Genomic DNA, 13,990 nt, shown 5'->3' on the forward strand with positions numbered 1-13,990 from the left:
CTGCAGATGGACAAAACTGATGTTACCTGTCATGTCTGATCGACTGTCGCAGATCCTCCTGTCTATAAGCAACAAGGACTGTAGGCAGCTGGTTGGACTCACGAGCAAAGCACATAGAAAGGGTAGGTTATGTCAGACAGTGCACTCTGTCCAGCATGCGGACCACTTTCTGTGCGTTTGCCCGGCCTTCGCTCGAATCAGGCTTGAGGCCTTAAGAAGCGATTACCTTAGCTCCTTGGCACCTGAAGATTTACTCAGATTTCTTCGGAGGTCAGGTAGATGGAAAAAGAATTAAAAAGGGACCCCGACTGTAGTGCAATTTACTTAACCCTAATCTCATGTCGTCTTCAATCCCAAGTCGATGGGTCTGCGCTTATTTCTACTATATAACGCCAACAGAAAATTAGAAAAAGTTCATAAAGTATCTTCTAAACTTTAACTACATAAACATATCCGAAGAGATTTAAAAAAAAATTGTGTCATAAACAAATGGTATGAAACAGCACTGTGCAACAGTTTCATAAAAAACGGGCCAGACACGAACGTTTGGCGTTTTGGAACGCGATGCATTTGCAGTACTGCCTTATTTGCATTTCTGAACGCATTGCCAACACTGCAAAAGTACGTTGCGCATTATAATGCGTTATTGAATATACCCTTACTTTTCCTCTTCCATTTCAATTCCGCAATGAAAACTTTTATACCGCGCTTGATCGGCTAATGATGTCCATCAGATTGTCTTATGTGGCCAGTTAATGTTCAATCGTACCAAGGATGATAGATTTGCAAGGTTTGGTTGGTTGGTTAAAGTGGTGATTCTTCCAGAATCCAACTAGCGTTTCCGCACCATTTTGTTGCCACATCCTCGTTACCAACTTGTTTAACGGTTATTTACAGATTGACTATATCCAGTCTGTCCGGCTTAAGAACCTTTTAGGTTGTTGACGTCTAAGCCAGACAGTTGTTCCAGACTCTCGAACAATGGTTTACCCAGGGTTAACATTCTGTCCTGTCATAATTCAGAGTTTTGCCATTGCCTACCGAGGGCCGGCCGCTTTTAGAGAAAAAAAATTGTTGTATTATTTTGCTGTTTCATGCACGGAGATTCGAACCTATGCACTCCCGAATGGTAGTCATGCACCTACGGCGGCCGGGTTTGCTCTTTAAGCATGGTGAAAAAGAAAATTGTAAGGGGAACTTCGACTGCCATGTCACTTGGGAGATTCGGCAGCCGAATTCTTCACGACCATTTTACATATATTCACACACTCGTCCAATCAGTCGTCGGTCAGAATGCAACGAATTGTCATTGGTTGATTTTTTTCGTATATCACCAACACAATTTCAGTTTCACATCCCAAGTGCCGTCACCCCATCAGCTGATTCTATCAAATTCGCTCAGAGCCGAATAACGATATCTTAAAGAGCACACCACTAAAAACCTTTCCACCATGCAATCGTACTACCTATAAGTACAGTTGAACCTTCTTCGGCTGCTTTGTAATGCGTATTTTTTTTAGCTAGAACCAGATTAAAATGCTTAGGAGCCTTACAATATGAGGAGTTAGAATGCCTCTCGGGGTTAGAGCTTCAGAGCTTACTTAGAGTTGCAAAAGGCGCAGACGTATTACTAGATGTCTACTACAAAAACACTTAAAGGTCTTTATGATGGCTTTCAGCCAGCCAGGTCAACCTAACCTAACCTTTTTTTAAAAGCTTGAGAACTTAAAAAGATTATACAAAACAGATATTGTTGGAAAGAATTTATTTTTTATTACAATCTGATAGATAATTTCATGGCATTTATTTTTTGAATATGATATGCAACATACGGCGGCTACAAGTTACACGGTCCATTCGATCAGTCCAAGATTGTTAAGCGCGTTATATCGCAAGTTGCGCCGACTTGTTAAAACCAAATGTCGTCGATGTAAGGCCAATTAATTTTTGGAAACAAAAAGTCAGTCGGCAATGCTCGCCATTCAGCGTAACGACAGCTCCTTCTTCATTTCGAAAGAAATAAGGACCGATGATGCCGAAAACGTGTAAACCACACGCTAATTGGACGAAAAGCTCTATCAGTTTCACGAACAGATTTTTCGCTTGTTTTTTTCTCAAGTAAATTTCCACAATTTGACAGTGTTTTTCTGGCTATAAACGATTCACAGTTTTTAGCTGCCAAACCATTGTTATCGACATCGATAGTTCTCATGCAGCTAAAGAAAGCACCCGATAGTATTTACCGCTTGCAGCGATTTGTCTAAGCAACTCGGAATAAATTTTAAGATACATATGTATATACATATGTATGCATACTGTCGCTTTTCAACACAAAAATATTAGTTGGGATATTTTCTAATTATCACATTTTTCTATTAACTAATATAATACATTTCACTTGAACTATTTTGACATTTGACTTTAGCTAAATTACCAAACTAAAATAAATTTTCCACTACAAAAACAAGTGCAAGTAAACAATACTTATCCACTTCCCACTGCGGTCATATACACAAACACATTTGTATTATCTATTCCTATATTGCATTTCCCCTAATACAAGGGCTCATCAAATCAAGGCACTATATTCTACAACTAATGCACAAATTGTCATACATTACATACATACAAACATATATTCATTACGCACTGCTTGTCGATTTATAGAACGCTTGAGAGGACCCACTGCTGTTTGCCAATGCTTTAGTAGTATACGCCTATATATTTAGTACTTTATATTGCTACCGTTAAATTTAAAATTTCAAGGTCCTGATCCGGAATGTAATTTGAAGTGCGGCGACAATGGATTTTGCAATCATCATAAAATTTGCCAATGTAAAGCTGGCTACACAGGTCAATACTGTGAGGCGGCATTTTGTTTTCCCCAATGCCTAAACGGTGGTAACTGTACGGCTCCGTCGGTGTGCACTTGCCCCGATGGCTATCAGGGCACTCAATGCGAAGGAGGTAAGTTCAAATTTTTACTCGTAGTTATATTTGTATTAGAAACAACTTTTATACAGATAAGTATTTATAAATATATTACAACTATGACAGTTATTGCCAAATAAAAAATTTAAGACTAAACGCAAGACGCATTCATTAAAGGTGGTGGCACTAGACGAACAACAATATTATGTACGTTTGATTATCAAAGGAAAACTAGAAAGCAAGTAATGAAACCGCCTTGTTTCATTCTGGGCTGACATCGACATGGACACGGCGAAAAAAACAAATCAGCTGATTTGCCGATACCACCTTTAATAGATTCGCCTTGGACAAAGCTGAGTTTACTTAAACGAGTTTATTGACTCAGATACGCTTTGAAATAGCAATAGCAGTTTTACAACCGATTTTGATAACCTCGGTTAATGCTTTGTAAAACGGTGCCTGCTCGGCGCCGCAGTTGATTCCCGTGTCGTGATGCTCTTGCTCCTCGTCGCGGAACTTTGTTATTGTATCTAACAGTTCCTGCAAATAGTAAATGGAAAACCATTGAATATACAATTACTCTTTTATTAACCTATATTAAATCACCTTATCTGGTTTGGGGGACTCCATTATTTGTCGCAGCTGTTCATTGTAATGGTCCACAATAACCGTTTCCACAGCAACAGTGCACGCCATGGCTGCTTTCTCGCCCAACAATGCAGTGCCTAGAGCATTGAAACCCCAGTGAGGTTTTCATTCTTATAATATCACGTGGTTTTCTATTTCAATGTTTCACCTACCCGCACCCAGCGCAAAGCCGGCCACATTCCAAAACGGTACCATTATTGTGGGTCGCACTCTGTGCTCCTGTATAAGCTTTTCGAATTGCTTGCGATGCTCTTTTTCCTGTTCCCACATGTGTGCGATTGTCTTGCCCATGGGGCCATTACCCAAAACAGCCATTTGACCCGCATAGATGCGATCGGCACCCAATTCGCCAGCATGATCAACACGTATAATTTCATCTGTTAAGGGTGTAGGACGCTTTCGTAACGTGGTCGTGTTGGATTCAGGTTTCTGCGTGCTTCCGTGCTCGGTTGAAGCATTTTGTCTTTGCTGTCGCAGAATCGTACGGCACTGAATTAGTCGCCAACTGTTCGTGCTGCATTTATTCGGGAGTCGCAACATGATTGAATGCAATGTATGTGTTTTCAATTTTCCTAAGCAAGTAAGAAAATCAGAAGTGGATACTTTTAAATATCAACACCACTAACTATTTAATAGTTTAATAATAAAGGGTCTTTCACAATTGACGCTTAGATGGCAGTAGTGAATAATTTCTAGACGGTACCTTTTTTATGTCATCTTTGATATTTGTCAAGCTGACAGATGTACAATTTCACACAATAGAACAACACATTAAAATTAATGAAACTTATTATGAAAATGGTCGATCTTTAAGAACAACAAAACGAAAAGTTCGTGATTTTTTTGGTAGAAATAATCGTCCCAATGAATCGACAATTCAAAGGTTGGTGAAAAAATGTCAAGAAACTGGTTCTGTCGAGGATAGAAAAAGGACTGGCAGACCAAAAACTGGACGTTCTGAAGGGAATATTGCTGCTGTAGCGCTAAGTGTTGCTGAACAACCTTCAACATCGATATCTCGAGGTTAGGCGACGAATAATTAGGCCCTCATGAATCGACCATTTTGCGAATTTTACCAGTAGACGTGCTCATGGTGGACATTTAAACGATGCCATTTTTCACATATAATTTGAATAAAAATAGTGAAAATTGAAATAATCTAAATTTTTACATTTAAAACAACATCTGGACGCATCTTTTGCAAGACCCTTTATTATTGCTAATAAGATGTTATAATTTGTTCATTTGAATCAGGGAACGAAAATATTTATTATTATATTAAGTATGTCTCTTATCGAAACTTTGAAAAATTAATTTTATATAAGAAAAATTATTACATAAAAAATTAAATAATATAGTTGAATAAAAAATAAGTTCCTGGGTAAGAAACATAAATCGCAAACTAAATTTATTTGCAACGTATAAAAAAAGGAGAAAGATTTTTACTGCTGATAAAAAACAAAAAAATGATAAATAACAACAATAAAAAAAATCAAATAAATGATGAAAAAATAAAACTTAAATATATGCACACAGTCAAAGTCAAAAGAAAGTGTACAACAGATATTGATAAGTTTTGACTATTTTTAAAAAAATATACAATAGTTCTTACTACAACAAAAACCATACATCGGAAATTTTCGAACTTTGTATAAAATTTTTAAAATCTCGGCAAATTTTCATAAAAATCACACTAATCAGCTGGCTAATTCTTTTTTTGGTCGGAGTCTTGTGCCTTTTTCCATTTTTTTTTTTTTTTTTGAAAAAAAAAAAACACCCAACGCTTTTTGAACCACTTGAAACTTGCACTCTGGTATACCAAAATTCATTGATCTATAAAACTGCATACCCGAAATATTTCTAAAAACTCTCGAGTAAACAGTTTGAAAATTTGATGAAAATTAACCGAGTTTTTATAAAAAGTTTCGAACTTTGTAAACTTTGCATTGTATGATTCTTGTTGTAGTATGAATTATATAATTATAACAAAATAATTGAAATTACAAAATAAATAAATAAATAGTTAAAACTTCATATGTGGTGTGCACTTTCTTTTGACGCTCACAGTACGTATAATTAGCGCATACATCCCTCGATTTGTGGTGCACGTCTTGATTTATTGATTTTTTATGAGGGCTTTTTCATGGAAGAAATACACACGGAGGTTTACCATTCCCTGTCTAGGGGCCATTGTTATTAGAAGAAAACTTTAGTTGTTTAGTTGTTTCATGCCCTCTGTGGGTATCGAACCAGGACCTTACCGAATTTTAGTCACCCTCAAATCATTCTGCTATGGCGGCCGTAAATTAAAAAAAAGTTACTATAATGAATAAGACAAATAGAAATATTTTTATTTCTATTAAAGGAATCAAGCTCAAAAGAATCAAGCTAAAATTACGAGTAATAATAAAAATATTAGAAATCTAGAAAGATCCAGCATATAAAACAAGAGCTCTGATGACCCTGAATGATGTTGATTGTATGAAAGTTCGTATAGTAATATTTTACAATGTGATCCAAGGCGCATTCATTAAAGGTTATGGCATTAGACCGACAAGAAAGTTTTGTACATTGATAAGAAACATAGATAAGAAAAGGACGAACTGCGTGCAACAGCCGACATTCATTGGAAGCTAGAATCATACGACGATAGTGCGAATGGAATGACTTCCCCTTATTTAATTTTGTGCTGGCATCTGAATGTGCACGGCGGAAGAAAGAATATCAACGGGTCTACTGCTATCACCTTTAAGGGCTTATATACAGTTAGAAGGCCGAAAACAGCGAATTTTCCAGAATTTTTTTCTGAAAAAACTTTTAAATTTATTGATCTAAAAATTTGTACACTTTGATCTTTTAACTGTATTTTAAGACTTAGTACTAGTAAAAATATTTATTTGGAAAGGATCTACAGCTCTTCTCGAAAAAGACGTTTTGAGGTGACCCCTATATCTCTGAACTGGATCCTCGGAAATTGAAAAACCACACAGATTTCGTTAAAGTAATGTTAAATCTAGTAATTAATCGAAAGAATAAGCAAAATAAATTGTTTTTGACAAAATGGTGGTTTCTCAAAAAAAAAAAATCGATTTTTGACCAAAATTTCGGCCTTAAATTGCTTACAAAAAAATATTTATCGGTGAGAAAAAAATCTTCGATTAATTACTAAAACATATATTTAAGAAGCTCATGTTAAAATTTGAGACTAATTGGTTTAACCGTTTTCGAGTAATGTTGGTCAACGACTTAGGAAGCACCATTTGGAGAAAATCACGTTTAAAGTTTGAAAAGCACTTTACTTTACTCTGAAACGCCTTTTCAAATTTGCGTATATCTTCGAAAATGTTCACCGGAACAATATTAAATTTTCTGTGTGTATTCTTAAATATATGTACATTAAGAAAATAAAATAAAAAAATATAATAACTGTATATAACCCCTTAAAGGTTATGGCACTAGACAAACTATTGGAATGTCACGACAGAAGAAAATAAAAAAGAAAAGGACGAACTGCGTGGAACAGCAGGCATTCATTGGAAGCTAGAATCATACGACGATAGTGCGAATGGAATGGCCTTTCCTTATTTCAGAAAGAAAATCAACGGGTCTACTGAGAGAAAAACGCGTATAAAATTTGGGTATAACTTTGAAAATATCCACCGGAACGATAATACATTTTCTGTGTGTATTCTTAAATATATATACATTAGGAAAAAAAAAATTTTTTTTTGAAAATTTTAATTGTATATAACCCCTTAATAGATTCCCCTTGATGTGGTCAGACAATATTCTCTAAATGAAAATTTATTTCATTTATACAAATATACAAAAGTTAAATTGCTACTGTGACATATAGTATACAACAAATTATATGCATTCTAACCCTAAACAATTAACCCCAAAAGTAATTATTCTTATAAGGCAGCAATACAAATTATTAAATGATTTACTATATAACTCTGATCCATGAAAAAACTCAAAAACAAATAATTATTATTGATTGAAAAATGTTTGCTCAGAAAATATTTATTATATTAATTATGAATTTTTTTATACAATATTACTTATAATGATCACAACCCTCTTTTGTCTTTGGATTAAATTTTTTCAGGCATTTGCACCGAGAAATGCTTGAACGGCGGCAAGTGCATACAAAAGGACAAGTGTCAATGTTCCAAGGGATACTATGGCCTGCGCTGTGAATATTGTTAGTTTTCACTTGTTTGAATTTTTTTTTTTCTATTTTTATTTAAGCATATTTCTGCTATTTTCTACATCCATAGCTAAATGTGTGATTCCCTGCAAGAATGGTGGCCGCTGTATAGGCACCAACATATGTCGCTGCCCAAGTGGGCTGCTTGGAAATCATTGTGAAATCGGCCGCAGGCAGCGTTCCACGTGTAAGCGCCCTTGCAAGCATGGCGTCTGTATGCCGAATAAGACCTGCAAATGTGATCCCGGTTTTTATGGGCAATATTGCAATGCAAGTAAGTGTCAAAAACATCTCATGTGTACAATTTTTCTTACTCGAATCATCGCTTGTTTCTTCTTACAGGAATCAAAAAACATCGTCACCTTAATAGATAGGCACAACTAACGCTTTGGATGGATCTCCCTTAGCTCTTCTCTTTACTACTTTGTCGGATTATTTTTTATTGAAAATTTTGCTAGATCGATAGTTAGTTTGCTGTATAGTTTATTTTTTTAATCTATCGCTGACGTATACATAATTCAACTTCTTCTTTAATATGTATTGTATTGAAAGTATAATTAATACTAAATATTTGTATGCCTAGTAAAGGCGCATTAGAATCGTTTATTTCTAGAAATGTTGTGATAAACTTTTTGTTTAATTAATGTAACAAAATTTTACTTCAAGGAAGTCTGAAAATTTCTAATTTATAATTGGAAGTAAACATTTTTATAAAATAAAAATATGAAATTAAAATATCAATCTAATATATATTATAAAAAAATAATGTATGTACAGAGGCACTCACAATAATAGCATTGCGACATTTGCAAAGTTTTGGCTATTTATTTGCTTTTTGTTTAATTTTTTATAATTTTTCATAAAAATATTGTTTATGCTACAACAAAAACCACATATCTCAAAGTTTTAAACCTTGTACCAAGAAGCATTGAGCACGTAGTAGCAGTAGAGCAAAAACAAAATTTAAGCTTTTGCTTTACCTAAAAAAAAAATACTATTTTCTTGTAATTTCGTTGTAATTTTTTTTTTGTTGATAAAATTATCTCCTGTAGACCCATTTACCATCTACCAATATTAATGGCTTTTGATACCAAAATGATCAAAAATATCAATGGTGCGACTATCGGTGATCAAGCAGCTCTACCAAACGTATTACAGGGTCCGGCACGCGAAGAGTCTCCAACTTTAGACCACTCGCGCTACTGATGCACGGGCATCTGTTAGTTGGCTAGTTGACAGTTCAGAGTATTGTTTACAAGCGCGCGGAAGCATTTTACCGAGAGTAAGCGAAAAAAGAATATCAGAAATGGAACTCAAGCGTGATAGTGTGATTGCATTATACCTATTTGGCTGGAAAATCACAACCAACGATTGTTCGTGAGCTCGATCACCTTAAAGTAAATAAAGTTTTTGTTTATCGCACCATTACTCGTTACATTGATACGGGTAGCCTCGCGAAACGTCATCGAGGTGGTCATCAAAAGACTGAAATTTCACGTGAAATGGTTCAAAAAGTGAAGAAGCGACTTGAGCGAAATCCCCGATGAAGTGTCAATCAAATGGCGAAAGAACTGAAAATATCTGAGCGTAGCATTCGCCGCATCAGCAGCATACTGAAAAATTATCTCAAAATCAAGCCTTACAAGATCCAAAAGTCGTATGATTTCACACCAAAGTAGCAACAAGTCAGACTTTAGAGAGCGAAGGAGTTGACCGAAAGCGATCAATTTCCGCACATTGTGTTTTCTGATGAGAAAATTTTTCAAATTGAGCAGCACTCACCACAGGTAATGTTCCGAGCCGCTGTAACCGCAGATGGGCGCTCTACAATCGTTTTTATCGAGCCTGGCGTCAAGGTAAATGCGAAATATTATCGGAAAAGTATTCTGGAGGTTGCTTTGAAGCCGTGGGCAGACAAACATTTCGGTGGCAGACCATTTACGTTTCAGAAGGACTCGGCACCGTCTCACAAGATTCGAGTGAACCAAGAATTGCTAAAAAAACAACGTTCCAAACTTCATAACGTCCACACAATGGCTCTCCAATTCACAAGTCTCGAATCCGATAGATTATTCTCTTTGGGCCATTTTGGAGAGCAAGATCCGAAGTAAAAGACTCACCAGCCTCGAGGCGCTGAAAAAAGCCATTGTTTGCGAGTGGGCCAAAATACCTGCAAGTTACATTCGGGCAACTTGCGATTCGTTTCTGGACCGTCTCAAGGGATATTTTCAAGGCAAAAGGCGGTCATATAGAGCAAAAGTAAAATGATTCTTAATTTTGTATTATTTTTACACATTTTTGACTTTGAATTGAATAAAAGTAATTTTCCAAACTAAATGTATGGCCTTTTTAACTGGTTACACCTTGAGTGAAGAATCCTGTGAGTAAAATACGAGTACATTTCGTTTAATTTTCTATTTTCTTTTCTTTATTTAAATATTATTTATCTTAAACCTTATTCAAAAACAAATCAATTATCCATAACTTATGAGCGTTCCTTTTTCTGTACCACTGCTTTCGGTGCACAGCCCTCCATATACAGTCTTAAAGTCTCTTCGTCCATTTTCTCATTTTCCTTCGGTGGTTTATAGTCGGCGACATGATCAACTCGTATTGTTCGGCCAAGTACTTTAATGCCATTTAAATTGTCGACTGCCAAAATAGTCGAACGCTGATCTTCGTAACACAGAAAGCAGAATCCTTTCGATTTCCCACTACTTTTATCTCGTATCAAGTTGATGTTAACTATTTCGCCATATTGGGAAAATACACAGATGATATCGCCTTCCGTGAGAGTGTACGGCAGGCCGCCAACGAATATCCAAGCAGAATCCTTATACATGTCATGCCATGATTTCTTGCCGCCTTTCAAATCAGTTGCACTGAGTTTGAGAACATTTTTTATATTTGTCATAGTATTCATGTTGATAAGAATGTTAATACATTTATATAATCCTGCGGAAAGCGTTGTAGAAATAAGGGAATTCCAATATTAAAGTTGATTTTTCATTTGTATTCTAATTTACTTTTAATCAGAAGTACAAGCAAATATTTTTATCTTTCGATTAAAATTATTAAGGGTAATGGTTTTTAAGTTAAGTGTTAAATAATAGAAATAATATAAAATATTTTGCTCATCGCTTTCATGGAACTTCGGATTTTATGAGATTTTTCAAAAAACTTCCCAAAATAAATCCAGTGTGTGAAGGGAGAGGCACTAATTAGTATTAAGCTTATGAATGACACCGTCATATTACAGCTATTTTTCGTGACGACCATTCGACAGCTTCTGAGATCTATGCGCAATGGGCGTATGCAGCAACGAATGACGGAAAAAATATATAAGTGCGGTCACACATCGGCAGGCAATGGGAAGCCTTCGAGTTGTTTTCTGACACTCCCATCAACTCATGCCTAGAAATAGTTTCAATATTTGTTAAAACTATTAATATACATACAAATCACGAAGTCTTCACAGCCACATATTCAATTAATAAACAACCAAGAGAGAAGTTCTTAAGCACCGTTTTTCTAAACACAATTCCCAATCATCATCCTTCCTCTTACCACCTTTGCCTATTCTTGCGGGTTTGCTCTTCCCTGTCTAAGTGAACCGTCTAACCTAACTTAACCTATTTGTCAGAATGCACTAAGGCAACCAAATACACACTGTCCCAAATAAGTTTTGGGGATTATAGTGCGATAAGCATATATGGATATATCAAACATATGTATATGAAAAGGCCTCGTACGATACTAAACATCTCCTTACATGTGAACTCAAACCAATTCATCGTACACTGCTTTACCTAAGGTTCGACCTCGTCGAGCCAGCTCGTTTCACAGACCTTCTGTTAGATATATTCAATTACATGCGCGAATTGACATTCCAAGCGAAAGTCAGGTGAGGCTCAAGGCTTTGTCATTTTGTGAGATTAAGTCCTCACTGATCCTCGAGCGTATCGAGAAACAGAATCTGTTAGGAGCGCACAATCGAATCCGGCTAATTTTGGCCCCAGGACACAGGGGTATAACTTAGAACGAAATAGCGGACGCATTGACAAGAGAGGCTGCGGTCTCGTTATTAATGGGAACTCTTCCTTGCTATGGGCAGCACACTATCAGGGAGAAGCTTAGGAATGAAGAACAAAGGCTAAGGGAGGTTAGCTGGCACCAAACTATAGGGCTACACCAGGCGAAATACTTAATATGACTTGAATGAACACAATTAGTGTGACACCAACCGACGCAACCAAAACAACAACAGGAAATAGAGTTCATGTATTGATCGAACACACCAGTCTCCTTTCGAGTCGTGGAGCAGAGTTCTATTGCGAACTCTTTGACTTAACGATCCTCATAATTTTACAAAGAATTTTTAATGAATTACTCTATATGATATGCATATATATCAGTTAAAATGTCCAATAAATACCTATATGCCAATAAATACTACTTAACCTTCTCCAAATGCTTTTGTCTTTCTTTCTCGACAAGATCTTTGCAACGAATGCGCTCCACATCGAATATTAAAGTGCTGGAAGGTTCGACGACACGGCCAGCTATGGATCGGAACGCGGGCGTTTGTAAAATATATATTTTTTCAATTTTTTATTACGAGTCTTTTTCATTTCCTAGATATGGCCTTTGAGCTGATGGGCTAATATAAACAAAAAATTTAACAATTATCTTCTCTTTATATGCTACATTGGTACCAAGGATGAGAGATCATCTCGTATCGCATTGGCATTATATCAGAAAAGATTCTAATTTTAGTCGAGAGGCCTGAATTCGTAGGTGCATACACCGTACCAAATCTGAGTAAGATGCTCACTACCACAGTGACATTTTTTTCTACTCGCACAGTAATTTTTAATTCTTCGTCATAATTGGGCAATAGAACATTATTTTTGTAATAACATCATATCGCTCTCCACAAATGTTTGAGGAATGTCGCTGGATTGAGCCTTAGTCAGGTATCGTCGTATGTCGTTTCGGTAGAGTAGACCCGACTCTTCGAAGGGCAGGTAATAAGACATCGAGCAGTTTTCTTGCCCATCTACTGCTATTGAGCATTAATGAGATTACATCCATTACAATGGTCGGGCATATTTTTGTAGACAAGCAGCAAAACTTTTAACTATGCCAGCAACAATGCTACAACAACAACCACGCAAGTACTATCTCGGTGGAGACCACTTAGGTAATTATCTAGTATAAAACACGAGTGCCAAATTTTATTTAAAATAAATGGTAGATTCACCGATTCCAATGCACCTCCTTTGCAGTTGTTATAGTTGTTGCAGCATCATAAACATTCCCCATACAATTACGGGGAAAATTGCTGGAGTGACAGGTCTCAGCCGGATATAAATCCGGGTCGTTCCGGTAACGTAAAACCAAGTGCCGTGGGAACGCCTCCTTGCAGTTGTTTGCGTTGCCGGAGATACTGAGATTTCAACTAAATCAAGAATGGTAATTCCTGCTACTTATCGCAATATTGTCTTAAGATACAACAACAGTTTTCGTATGTATTTTGTATGCATTCGCCAGACATTTCTGCTGAAGGGGCCGTCTTAGCGGGGTATAAATCCGGATCGTCCGCATAAGGTAGTACCAAATGTCTCTTCTCCTTATGCAAGTCTATGTCTGTATATATATAACACTGTAATAATTCAAACAATAAGTGCACCACTTACCCTCACTTTTATTCAAACTTCTGTGCGAATAATATTATTTACACAACAAAATTCCGACAAAAATAAACTTGTGAACGCAACTCCCAAAATCAGATGGGTTATCTATACAGCTGGTTTATCTGGCTTAAAAAAATATTGGCAGGTTTGCTTCAAACATGCCAAAAGTAAACAGAAGCGATGCCACTCTTTCGGAATAAATTGTTGTGCTTCAATTTTGAGATAAATTCTCAGATGGCATACAAGGGATAAATTTATTCCATGGTTTTTTCTAACAGAATAAAAATTCCCCATAAAGCCAGTTATTGGCCAAATATTCATTCGGGTGCCTGCGGTTACGAACAACTGAATCTCTGTAGCTTCTACCTATTCAATGAACTATAATGTGTACTTCGACACATATTGGAATCTACAAAAGATATTCGATGTAAATCGGTAGAAGAAATGAAAAAAGACCAATTTATGTTTTTGTTTTGACATCTCATTCGTTCGCTATTGTTGC

The 13,990-nt window shown here is 36.2% G+C and overlaps 3 protein-coding genes across 7 annotated transcripts in view; 1 reads left to right on the plus strand and 2 right to left on the minus strand.

Annotated features, from left to right (window-relative positions):
* The window catches only part of LOC128857996 (protein shifted), a 49,617-nt gene extending 41,073 nt beyond the window's left edge, over positions 1-8,544 (plus strand). For all 5 annotated transcript variants that reach the window (XM_054093884.1, XM_054093883.1, XM_054093885.1 and 2 more), the window contains exons 5-8: positions 2,767-2,967; positions 7,691-7,786; positions 7,863-8,066; positions 8,135-8,544. In XM_054093884.1, the coding sequence (XP_053949859.1) occupies positions 2,767-2,967; positions 7,691-7,786; positions 7,863-8,066; positions 8,135-8,166 (533 nt within the window). In that variant the 3' untranslated portion in view covers positions 8,167-8,544. The remainder of the gene's footprint in view (positions 1-2,766; positions 2,968-7,690; positions 7,787-7,862; positions 8,067-8,134) is intronic.
* On the minus strand, positions 2,974-13,582 carry LOC128857997 (5-demethoxyubiquinone hydroxylase, mitochondrial). The gene is made up of 4 exons (XM_054093886.1): positions 13,492-13,582; positions 3,732-4,151; positions 3,538-3,656; positions 2,974-3,471 (listed from the first exon to the last, which is right to left on the minus strand). The coding sequence occupies exons 2-4, from the start codon at positions 4,117-4,119 to the stop codon at positions 3,313-3,315; spliced, it is 666 nt and encodes a 221-aa protein (XP_053949861.1). The 5' UTR covers positions 4,120-4,151; positions 13,492-13,582; the 3' UTR covers positions 2,974-3,312.
* On the minus strand, positions 10,205-13,579 carry LOC128857998 (RNA-binding motif protein, X-linked 2). Its single transcript, XM_054093887.1, has 2 exons — positions 13,492-13,579; positions 10,205-10,747 (listed from the first exon to the last, which is right to left on the minus strand). The coding sequence occupies exon 2, from the start codon at positions 10,713-10,715 to the stop codon at positions 10,278-10,280; it is 438 nt and encodes a 145-aa protein (XP_053949862.1). The 5' UTR covers positions 10,716-10,747; positions 13,492-13,579; the 3' UTR covers positions 10,205-10,277.
* Positions 13,583-13,990: the final 408 nt, after the last annotated feature.

This window comes from Anastrepha ludens, chromosome 3 (assembly GCF_028408465.1).
Source record: "Anastrepha ludens isolate Willacy chromosome 3, idAnaLude1.1, whole genome shotgun sequence".
Taxonomy (NCBI): domain Eukaryota; kingdom Metazoa; phylum Arthropoda; class Insecta; order Diptera; family Tephritidae; genus Anastrepha; species Anastrepha ludens.